The 12,309-nt window shown below is 40.2% G+C and overlaps 1 protein-coding gene across 3 annotated transcripts in view; it reads right to left on the bottom strand.

Annotated features, from left to right (window-relative positions):
- SYNE2 (spectrin repeat containing nuclear envelope protein 2) overlaps positions 1 to 12,309 on the bottom strand; it is a 179,467-nt gene that overhangs the window by 37,953 nt on the left and 129,205 nt on the right. For all 3 annotated transcript variants that reach the window (XM_077783923.1, XM_077783922.1, XM_031504904.2), the window contains 11 exons: positions 11,980 to 12,156; positions 10,667 to 10,800; positions 10,006 to 10,210; positions 7,869 to 8,048; positions 6,327 to 6,452; positions 5,674 to 5,828; positions 5,184 to 5,331; positions 4,356 to 4,450; positions 2,861 to 3,095; positions 1,278 to 1,472; positions 427 to 552 (listed from right to left, as the gene is read on the bottom strand). In XM_077783923.1, coding sequence (XP_077640049.1) covers positions 427 to 552; positions 1,278 to 1,472; positions 2,861 to 3,095; positions 4,356 to 4,450; positions 5,184 to 5,331; positions 5,674 to 5,828; positions 6,327 to 6,452; positions 7,869 to 8,048; positions 10,006 to 10,210; positions 10,667 to 10,800; positions 11,980 to 12,156 — 1,776 coding nt within the window. The remainder of the gene's footprint in view (positions 1 to 426; positions 553 to 1,277; positions 1,473 to 2,860; positions 3,096 to 4,355; positions 4,451 to 5,183; positions 5,332 to 5,673; positions 5,829 to 6,326; positions 6,453 to 7,868; positions 8,049 to 10,005; positions 10,211 to 10,666; positions 10,801 to 11,979; positions 12,157 to 12,309) is intronic.

Raw genomic sequence — 12,309 nt, 5'->3', positions numbered from 1 at the left:
CTTAATTTTCCTTCTCTTTAATTATTCCAAGCTCCTGCAGGTATGTATGGTGCTTTGCAGAATTACAAGGTCTCTTCCCTGAGGAACTCCTTGTGCAAAATGGATTGGGAAACAAAATGGGAGATTCAGTCACGGGAATAGCAGCCAACTGAGCTGAGAGAACGGAGCTATTTCCCTTTTGTTTGATTAACTACTTATTTTTAAAATTCAGACTGTAAATGGAGCAGAAGCAGGAAAAAAATTCCAAACACTACTACTACTCATCTTCTTGGTCAGCTGGACTTTGGAGATCAGCAGCAATCAGGATGGTGTAAAAGAGAGAAATTCCGTGTCACTGAAGAGAAGGTAAGCGGGAAAACTGATTTTACAGGGATGAGGTGTTGTGCAAAGACTACATCAATCTAAATACAATATGGCTATTCATACCTTAATATGTTCCTTGGCTTTGTGGAGCTCTTCATGTTCAACAGGGAGTGGATCTTTTACTTTCTCCTTTAACTCTTGCAGTCTGCTTTCCAGCTCCTTGGTTTGCTTTTCAAAGCGGTCACAAGTCTGCTCAGGGAGACCCAAGGAAATAGAAAAGCTGAGGATACATTATCATGAAATATGAACCACATGGATATGTTACAAAATAGCATCTTCAACCCACTGAAATAATCTATCATGTGCTCTGGTTTTTTGAATTTTCTTTTTTGATACATAGTGCCACCCACAAGAATTTAGTGCTTGGATTTACAAAACTTCAAGCCTCTCAGATTTAAGGCCTGCCTTAGAGAATATTCCTGCTCACTTTGTTTTGTTCAACCCAAGAGGCTCTAAGCATAGTTTTTGGACTCTTATCAGTGACAGTATTCAATTTTAAGACACATCTAATGTTCTACCTAGCCATGAAAGCAAATTCACCGCTGTAAGGAAATAAATATGACTAACCCTTCTATTTAGAAGTCATTGTTCAACAACACGAGGAGGAACAAGTCATGTTAAGTCTAAGCCAAATTTTAGCTTCACAGCCCAAAGCAGGAGCGAGCTTCAGGCCATGGAGAACTTGAGAACAATTAGAGCAGGAACATCCATTGTAGCAACAAATGGAATCCAACTCAATTTCCTTTGGAGAATCAGGGGACCACAGTTTCAGCATTCCCCAAGCCCTGATGACACACGACAGGCACTTCCCTCAGAGTGCCCCTGCAGTGAGCAGCAGCTCAGCCCTGGAGATGGCGAACCAGGATATTCCTGAGACCCAGTGCCAGAGCAGGAGGTGGGAGGGCATCACCCACCTGCAGGGTGCCACTGAACTGCATCTTCTTCTTCTCCAGCAGGGCCTGGGTTTTCCCCCAGCACTGCTGTAACTGGCTGAGCTCCTCCTGGAGAGCAGCGCTGGTGTCGGGATCGGAGACAGCGCGCAACTTCTCCCCCACATCGATGACCAAGGTGTACATGGCCTGCCACCTCTGAAGGATCACTGCCTTACTCTTGAAAAGGAAAAAACAGTTAACTTTCTAAGCTGTTTTAGAAAGTTACAGAAGTGCTTTCCCCGTATTTCACTTTGGGAAGATGACTCACAAGGTACAACTTTGTTCATAGTCATGAAAGAGTAATCAACAGATCTCCTATATGCTTCTTTAATTTCAGAAAAATCATGTTTTCTCTGATATTTTGATTTATAAAACTCTACAAAAGCTTTTCCCAGACCAAAACTATAGGGTGAAAGTAAATAAAAAAAGATGGATATTCAGTTGTATGAGTTACTCAGAACTAAAAATACAATCTAAGTTCTGTGACCACCTCTAACATCAACATCTTAGGTTCATTTTTTCAGCGATAACAGCGCTGTTAATCATGATGTATTCCAAGTGAAGTAAGCCATCAATAATAATTTGCCCACAACAAATTGATCCCTAACACAAGGAGGTGTAATCAGAGTTTCTTTCTGTAGAGCAGCAGCAGGAGGAAAAGGGCAATTTGGAGTAGGAGGGAGAAGACTTTCTGGCTTTTCTCACTAAGAAAAAAAGCATGACCACTAAGTTGTAAAATCTACTGAAAATCACCTTTACACAGCAGGTAGAAATACAAATTAAATAAAAAGGGCAAGCACCAAATGGAATACTGGCAATGTCTTAATCCATCAACACTAGGCGTGTGGGGACATAATATAAATCTTGGACTGTGCAAATAGCATTCAATAGTATGATTTTAAAAGGTTTTAGATTGCCTTATGCAACCATCAAGTTCACTGCTTGTTTCTACCTTCCTATAAAACAAAGAGGTCCACAGCAAATCCAAAACCAAAATATCCAAAATTAACAAAGAAAAATATTTTTTCCACTGCATGTAAAATGCAGAACTCACTGTTCTGAAGAATTTCTCACCAGGTTTGTGTATCTTGGAATGAAGAGATTCCCTTGCAAGTATTTTTTCCTTTGTTTCTGGCCTCTCCTGCCCATCCCTGCACACACAGGACCTATATGGCCTGTCTTGCCATTTAAGTACATTTCTTCAGGCAAAATAGAAGGCCTGAATTCAGCAGTCCTGTCAGTAAGATGCACACAGACCTAAAGGTTACCCTGCTGATTAGTGTGTCTGTCTCATCTGGCACCTGAATTTCCATTTTCATATCCGTAAAATTTTTAAAGCATGCAAGGCTACTAAATGACCATGCTGATCAAGAAGTTCCTGAGTATAATGATACAATGTCACTGCTTTCTTATCTGTGCTCAGCTTTAAGGAAAAAATATCAACAATCATTTCTCCCCCAAGAAAGTGTGTGATTTTAAAGCTTTTTACCTGACTGGACAGAAGTTGTTTCAGTCTGAGGGAAAAAGCTCACATATTTTAGATTTATGAGAAATAAACACAGTACCTTGAAATCATGAATGACATTTCTAAGCTGGTAAAGGCTGTAACAGTCCTGGCTCTTCACAGCTGCAAGGAAGCTGTTTGTGTCATCAAGGAATCTGCTGAGGCTCTGCAGGGAACTCCTGAAGAGCTGCCACTGGCTCACGAGTCCATCGATATCTTTCTTCCTCTGCTGAACCATCCGGATAACATTCTGCCACTGATCTTTCAGCAGAGTGAGCTTGGAAATAAACTCTGTCCTGAAAATTACGAGGGCTGAGAGTTAATTTATTTTGATCTCAAGGCTGCATATTATAGTAATTGTGATGGATCTTCATTTGCAACACTGTTTTCCAATTATAATACCCAACAATCCAAGCAAGCTCTTCACAGCCCTAAGCTCAGCTGTATTTCATCTTTTAAGCAACCAAAACAACCTTTTACATGATACAAAAGAGGGTAAGGCAAGTCAATCTTGCATTTGTGGTATAGCAACATACATAGTACAGCAATGAAACAATATGCAATAAAGACTTCTCTAAAGAACAAAAAGGTCAATCCAAGTGAGACAAGGTCACTGATTCTGCTGCAAAACTGATCTGCACAATGGAAGACTGTGTTGTTACTGAACGCATTTAAGCAGTTATTTTGTCCTCTTCTTCTCAACATGGTCAGATGATCCAGCAGATCTGGCTGGTTGGTTAAGGCAATCCCATCTATCAATTCTACTTCTCTGCAGGAGGCCATCGTCCCTGATTCACTCTCACACAAACCCCTGCCTTTGTATGGGTAGTTCCAAACACAAAAATCCAGCAGCTCAGCTTAGTGTAGCCCTACCTTCCCTGGCAGTTTTAAGCCAAGCTATATATTTCATACTTGGGGGAGCACACACACTGTCCTGCCAAGTCTCTGGAAGCAGTAAGATCTGGCAGGGAAGGGAGGAAATGTGTTCACCCCAAACACCTGAGGCAGCTGAGCCCCTGCTCACAAACATTACCTGCTGTTTCTCACGCTACATTGATTAAGAAAAAGGTGTAAGATCATACTGATAAAAAACAGGTTTAGGGACCATATGTTTGGGGTTTCATGGCCAGTGACTCACGCCCTGCCCTGTGTGCCAGGAGCAATGTGGATAGTCCACACCTCTGCACTCTGAGAAGCAGAGAGGTGCAGGAAAAGAGAGAGCATCCTTCATATGCAGCATCCTCATTATGCACTGTGGGCAGGCAGCTTCTCAACCACAGGTACAGAACAAAAGACTCCTCTTCAGGAGCAATTATTTTTGTTTTCAGCCCAGCCTGTTACTATCCCAAATGTAGTCTGGCCAGGGCACCTGTGTTTCTTTCTCACTGCACCTTCTCATGCTTTTGCAAAATGTGACAGGTGATAATTCAAAGAGTGAACCCAGCTAGGAATTTAGATTTATGTCCTCATAAGAGCAAAGATTCCATACCAATTCCAAGGAAGACAGAATATTCACTAAACGAGCAAGATCTTAAGGAGGAAATCAAATAAAGTACCTTTTTTCTGCTTCTCCAGATTCCAAGGAGAGTAGAACTTTTTCTATGATAGAATTAAATGTCTGCTGATTTATGGAAATCTCAGTCTGCAACATCTGAAAATACCAAGAGGACAAGTTTTAACTACTCAGTGAACAACCTTTGCTATGAAAGCTGCTTCTGGCTCCTCTAGAATGACAGCATTTATTTAATTGTAAAAGCTGAAAACTCTTATTATTTTCAATTGCTAGTGTCAAATGCGTCCCAAGAGTCCACAGGGTTTTTGGATACCAGGAGGAATTTGCACATATATGATAGTGGACCCCACCGTGATCTGGATGATACAGATCTGAAACCTAAAGTTTTTTGATTGTTTCTCTGTAACAAATAGCAACTGTCTGGAAAACTGCCAGAGAAAACAGGTTTTCACTAAAATCTAACAACTGGTCAAACCAGAAACATGCTGTGAAAACACTATTTTGAATGCATTTCTTCCAGAAACTGTTAAGATTGCTGCTAGGTCTCCAGCAAACTATCCAGTTACTTGCCACAGGCTCCAGTGTTCTGGGACAGGCAGACAAGCAAACTTCAGGGCTGGAGAAATTTAGGACTTCCATGACGCAGCACTTAAAGATGCACTCCTAAAGGTCTGATCCTTGCAAAAAGGGACCTATCCCTTTAAAAATAGATTTTCATGTTTCAGAATTTTTACCTTAATAGGTATTTCATGAGTGAAATGCTCTGTAAAATCCTGCCCAGATCCAATTTCAAAAAGGCACAACATTTTTTAGTGATTTCCCCTGCCTTCATCCCTCAAGATGATGCTTCCATTTTTAGAGTTAGCTTTACCTCATATACTCTCTGTTGTTCTTGCAGTTCTTCAAACTGTCCTGGAATATCTGTTTTTAAAGCTTCTTTCATTTTTTCTAGGAATTTCATCCACTTTTCACATTTCTGAAAGAATTTCTTCTCATCATTTTGGGTTCCCTCAAGCATACTGTAAAACAAAATGAATAACCAGAAACTTCTGTTGGTGGATGTTTTTCTGGGTATGTTTACAGGTGCTCTAATGTGGTGGTTAGTAAAATTAACATATGAGGGTTTCACTTGGCACTTTGCTTCCCTTCTTCCCCTACGAACATCCAGGTTTTTGCTTCAAGTGACTTGGAATACAAATAGCCACTGAAAAATCAAGTAAACTGCAAGGGCAGAATTCCACCTGGCAAGCCCCTGAGAAAGCTGAGGACAGATTGCAAGATGTTTTATTCTTTAACTTGGATTTCATTTCAATCCAGAAAAGGGAATTGTTACTAGTGTTTTTTTTGCTTGCATTTCAGACCTGCAACATTCCAGAGCAGCTGCTGTTTTCTGACTCCACTGCCGAGTCAGGCTCTGCATTTTCTTCAGGGTGAAGTCACTGAGTGGCAGCTTTATGCTTGCTTCATTCAAACTCTCTATGCTTGGAGAAAGTGCAGCAAGCTCCAGTGTCTGATTCTGGAAGCAAAGAAAAAAATTATTGCAAAAAAGTACTGCCTTTCTTTAATGTCCAAGTAGTATAGAAGCTTATTTTCCACAACTTGAAAACACTCAACATTTCTGTGTTAACTTCAAAAAATACAGAGGAGTAAAAAGTAATAGCTCTTTTACATAGGGCTCATTTTTCCAACAGTATTGAACAGATACTCAAGACCTGGTACCTCCACATTTACTTCATACTCTACATTGGAGGAAACAGGATAGCTCCAGAGCAAAGCTGGGGAAAAAGATCTCACATCAACCCCAAATCTGTGTGATTTTCCTCCCTTCCAGGCAGGCATTTGGCCTAAAATGCAGATCTAGAGTTTCTAAACTTTAATCATTGCTTTTTGTGTTTTGGCTGAATTATAGTTACTCTGATGAAGTGCTGCAACTGTGACATTTAGGACACAAAGAGCATCTTGAAGTGGGCAAGAGCTGAGTAGTATCTTTTGGTATTTGGGAATGCAAACATACCATGAGCAATTCTGAGTTGTCTCCTTCCTCTAGACAGAGGCTATCAAAGGTGTCTGTGCAATTCTTGACGCGACCCTCCAGCGTTTCCAGGCAGTTGTTGAAATCCTCCAGTTGTAAAAGATTGAACTGGGGTGAATATTGAAAATTTACATAAGTTACTATTCATTACACTTATTCAGTAGACAAAAAAGAGCAATAAGCAATATTTTAGGAAAACAAACAGTTATTAAACCTAAATTCTAATGTATTTATAACTCTTTGAACTTTTTTCCATTTTTCAACTGGACAAGGGGAAAATTTAACCCAAAGCAGAGAGCAAGAAACAGAATCTCCAAATTCTGAGATAGGTGTACCTATGTGAAAGGAATAAGGGTTTCTGTGATCCTTTCATAGCTTTGTGCTATTTAACTTATTTTGAAATTGAAAAGTCAAAACTCAGTTTATCAGAGGGGAGAAACTTGTGAAGATGAGCTTCCTTTGAGGTACACACAAAACCTACTCCCATGTCCCTGCATAACCAAAGCTGTGCAGCTTACATGAGCTCTGTGGGAAAATCAGTAGGGCTGGAATTCAGCTCTCCTTTAGCAGAACAGCACTGGAAAGCTTTTACTTTCTTTCCAGAATGAAACTCCACATCTCTGAGAGCACTTACACAACAGTTTTATAAGGCATGAATGGCAAAACCTGGTGTGTGGATATTGCTGTGGCAATACCACAGGGTTAAACCAGAGAAAACAACTACTCAGAAATGCATTTTTTTTTATGCAGTGAGAAGTTCACAGGGAATATGAGAAACCTGTTTTCTTCACAAAGATTTCTGGCTTCCAGCCATTAACTGTGCTGGTAGATGGAGTCATAAATAGAGCTGGCTTCAAATGGCTTGATGAATTTGGGTTTACTTTAAAACAGAACAATTCATTGAAACCAGACTTTTTCCATAGGAACAGACCAATTCTACATCAGTAAATGTCCAGCAGCACATTTGCTTGGAAGCTTTCTCAGGAATACCTGTGAAGAGGAGAAGTCAATCCTGCACTATTCTGAACAGAGCTCCTGGATCCAGGTCATTCCCCACTTGGCCTGAACAGGAACGTGAATCTGGTCCTCAGAATTACACCAAATGGTCACAGTTTTCTGTTTGGTTTTAGGTTCACTACATTAATTCTGCCCAAGGAAAACTGAAGCCCATGATTTTTTTTTCAAGGTAGAGCTGACAATGTTTGCAACTTACTTCAATGTTCAAAAAAATAAAAATACATTTCCTAACCTTTAATCATCTGAGGGTCCTGGGGATAACAGGCCCACTGACAAAGGCTGTTAGAGCAACACAGGCAGGTCAGGGTGAAATCCTTCACCTGTCCTTCTGGCTTCATGTATTATTTCTTTATATAGTTTATCATCATTCTGAGTTTTAATTAATTGAAATTTCAATTCAAGGACTAATGAGGAATGTAGCTCACACAGGACTCTAGTGAAAAAGTTACCCCACACTGACAGCTAATTTAGTATTTAAAAAAAAAAAAAAAAAAAAGAAAAACAAACCTGAAGTTCATCCAACTTCCTCTGCAACATCTTTTCCAAATAGGTTGCTCTCTGGAATGGCTGCAGCTTCTCCATCAGAATGGCTTCAGCAGCTGTCCCAGCCTGCTGTTTTATCCTGTCAGCCTGCAAATAAATCTGGGTTCGGCATCCTGCCAGGTTTTGAAGGCCGTGCTGTAAATTCTGATGAGACAAGGGGAAAGGGAAAAAAAAGTCAGTAAATGAATCAGATCATAATTCATGTGCCACTTTCATTTGGTGTCTTTTGTTGCTGTAACTAAACTCTTTTTGTTGAGCCCATCTGGGAGCCAAGCTCAGCTATGATGAAAGCTTCAGGCTTTTACTTGGAGGATAATGGGAACTGCATCCATTGAGTGCAGTGCTGGAAAAGGCACAGTTCAAAGTTCAGTGGAACACCAGGGATACTGCTGCTCCAGAGAAAATCAGGGAGGGAAATCAGGATATCCCTCTCCACAAGGCTTGTGTACACTAGAAGATGGAGGAACTGGCCCATGCTGCAGGTGAGGAATGCTCTTTAGTTGCAACCCTGCCAGTAGTTTGGATCCCTCAGTGGCTGAGGACTACAGGTTTGGTTTTATTCATTCCCCTTTACTAAGAAAGATGCTATAAAATTATACTCTAAAGGCAGTACAAGAACACAGGGAGTAATTTTAGACTCATTCAATGTATTTGATTTTATTCCTTTTTTTTTTGACAAGTGATATTTACTTTTAGCTGTGAAAACCCCTGAAATTTGTCACTATGAATTGTCTTTTCTGAGAATAATGAGCAAAGTCTTTGGATCAATAGCAAAGAACACACACATTTCCCTAAAAAGCAAAATGGTCCTTGCTTCCTGACCCCTTTGTTTGAAAGGATCATGTTATAAAATACTACTCCAGCCATTTAATAAATAACCCATTTTGATTTCTTATTCTCTATGTAAGAATTTATTTTTTATTTTTTGTGGTGACAAAAATCCATAAAATTATAATCTTTCCTAATATATATAGAGAAAAATACTAGAAGGATTAAAATACAATTTTGTTATGCACATGTATATTCAAATATACATAACTCATATACCAATTCACTGATCCCCATTCTTTTAATTCACCACTTAAAGAAACTCACAGTAAATTCCACGTGTTCTACCCATACACACCAGGACAGGATCTACAGTGGTAATGGCATTCAGGTGGCCATGCCTTGCTTAGTAGGTGTAACACTCTTCCCAAAAATTTCCAGAAAAGACAATCCCTTTTTGCTGACATATTGGTGATTTTCTGTCAAAGTCATTAGTAGATCAGAAAAAAGTAAAAATATTTTCATCTAGGTTTTGCTGCTATCAGTTTTTTCTGATAAAGAAAGATACACGAGTTTCCTTCCCTGTAATGTAAAGTTTCTTAAGGCCACATGCAAACTGGAATACTCTGGACTTCTTCCAAATCGTGGCTAGAGATTCATAAAGCACAATGAATCACTGCTCTGTCCTGACAAAAAGATTATTATATTTCTTAGTAGATTATTGTATTTCTTTCTTTATCATAGTCTGAAGAAACCAAAAATGTCAGAATCTAATGACAGCTTTGCTGCCTGAGAGTCCATGTGCCATGTGGTTTCAGCATGAGATTTTATTTGCCTAAAGTCAAAAACATTTAGAATAATCTAATGAGCTCAGGAATCTGTGAACTCATCACACCAGAACAAAACTCAGTATCAAATCCAATTAAAATCAATTTGAAGGCTGTGGAAGAGTTCAGGATCATCCTGTGCTTAGGAAATCCGCTCTTTTTCCCCTCAGCTGTTGTTCTTGCAGACATTATTCCTCCTCCCAAGCAATGCCCCATAAGGTAAATAATTTTTCTTTCAGTGATTCCTTCCAACACAGACCTGATCTTTTGTGTACAGCAGAAAGGGGCAGAGATGGAATAGGACTCAGGACTGCTCTTTTCTCACCATACACTAATTCTGGTTTGGTCTCTGGTCAAAGTGCTTAAAGGAAATACAAAGGTTTATTTTCATGGAAGAAACCCACAGATTTTGTCTTTTCTACTGACTGGATTGTTGGTATTCTTTTGCCTTGTTTCTCAAAAATAAATCTGGGTTTGTACCCAGCAGCAAAAACTTATTCATGTACCTTTATCTCCTGTATCCTCTGCTCCAGGGTTTCTGTGGTGTTCTCCTCAGGCACGTGAGCATCCAAGAGCTGAGCACATTGCTGGCTGTACTGCTGGAACTTGGCTGCTGTCTCAGTGCACAAAGCATCAAAGGGCTCCCAGAGCTGCAGAGCTGCCTGTGCTGCCCGCAGCTGATCTATGATCTCTTCATTTACTGAGTTCCACCTGCCAAAATATCAAAATATTAAAAGTGTTTCCCCATTAGGTTCTCCTGCAGAATATGGTTTGGCACAGGATTCCTGTGGGAGTTGCTCTGCATCCACACCCATATTCCTGAAAAGACACAGTTTGTGATGTGGGAATCATCACACGACAAGCATAGAGGTAAAAGGTGCAAGTTCCCCATGCCTGGAAGTGTTCAAGGATGGATGGGGCTTGGAGAAACCTGGTCTGGTGGAAGGAGTCCCTTTTCATGGCAGGAGGGTTGAAACGGGATGATCTTTAAGGTCCTTTCCAACCCAAACCATTCCATGATTCTGTGGTTCTACTCCTCACACAGATGCCCTTAGATAGTCGAGATGCATTAGTGCAGATTTGAAAATCTGACAGATGTTCGAGTCCTGCCTCAACAACTTGGGTTTTTTAAATACTTATAACTGGGGTCTGATTTTGCAGGCTTACCTAGTGTGGGCCTCCGTGCACTTCTGGTCAATAATCTCTGCAAAGGAGGGGGAGCAGTTCTTCTTCAGGTTACTGGCAGCAGCCTGGAGCTTGGCCCAACTTTCTTCACTGTTCTCTGATTCATCTTGAAGAGCCTGCAGAATGGATTATTGCAATTAATTGTGTGGGACAAATGATTTAAGTGTAACTTCCCCTATAGATTAACAGGGATAGGGCAGCAATAATGCCATACTTCTGCAGCACAGATTAAAACTTTTGCAGAAAATGTAACACCTGTTCTTAAAAATTAGGAAGCTAAGAGAGGTGAAACAGTCCAAGTTAGGAAAAAAAATCATTCAGGAGATTTATTTTAAATCGAGATAATTTATTGACTGCTAAAGAAAAAGCTCATTTAGCAAACTCACACATCTGAACTGAATAAATGAGTTTGCTAGAAACCAAAAATGCTTTTATTTTAAGCCACTGTTTCTACTGGCACTAAAGTTGGCTTAACACCTCCTGCCCTCAGCTGCAAGTTTACCCTCCTGATAAAGGCAATTACAGCATATCTGTGAACTGCTCCAGGTTAAAAGTAAACAGGGTGATTCAAGGAAGGAGATGAGAAGGTGACCAGCTCCTTTTATTTATAACATGAGCCCAGGTGAGGGTAGAGAACACCTTGTGCAGACTTTACTGCCAAGAGTCCCACACCCAGCATTCACAGCCTCAGTCTGTCCTGCACCACTTCTGATACAACTCAAAAAACATCCAAATCAGGCCTTATTTACAGGAAAACAGGGAGTGCTTGCACAGCCTTTCAACACTCACTTAAAGCCAGGAAAAGAGATTTTAGCCAAAGCTGTGAAATGCCCAGACCCAGGGCCAGCCAAACTGCCTAATCCAGATGCTCCATTTGGACTCTGTAACAGCCAAGCAGAGCAGCAGCAGGATCCAGAGCATTTATGTCTGGCATTCTGACTCATTCAGAGGCTGTGCAGGAGACTCCAGCTCTCTGGAGGATGACAGAATAGTTGGTTTGGTGCTGGAGCAAGCAGAAATGCCATCAATACAAGGTGCAAGGGAGCAGAAGGATTTGGTGGGCTTTTTTCTTGAACCTTGTACCTAAACTGCACTTAAGTTGAACTTATGCACTACATAAAATAAGAAGTCTAAGTGCCTCTGGAGAGTAAAAAAAAAAAAATCAGTAATATTGCACTAACTTCAGTGTCATTATTCTAAAGAGGAAGTTGCTCAGATAATTTTTAGGTCTTTTTTTCAGTGAAGTTTGTTTGCCTAAAGGCAAAGAAGGAAGGACAGAAATAAGTCAACTTTACCTGGAGAGTTTTGACCTGTTTTTTCAAAGCTTCCAATGAAGCTTCTTCCTCAGAAGGTTTGCACTGGTCTATGCAGTACAAATATCTTGTTGTCATCAAGCTAACTTCTGCATAAATTTCATCATACGCTCTCCACTGCTCCAGTATTGACTCCATTGAGGCCTTTAGCTGTGCAACCTGCAGACAAACCATTTTTGTTAATATTTCTTCGGTAGTCCTGACATATAAATCACCTTTAAATTGACTTAGAAATCTAAACTCAACGCTCAGTCCATGACAATCCACAAGAATTAGCCAAGTTGGAATATTTTATTACTTGGTAAGGAATTG

This window comes from Lonchura striata, chromosome 6 (genome assembly GCF_046129695.1).
Source record: "Lonchura striata isolate bLonStr1 chromosome 6, bLonStr1.mat, whole genome shotgun sequence".
NCBI lineage: Eukaryota > Metazoa > Chordata > Aves > Passeriformes > Estrildidae > Lonchura > Lonchura striata.
The sequence above is the reverse complement of the archived record's forward strand: the minus strand, read 5'-3'. Positions and strand labels throughout refer to the sequence as shown.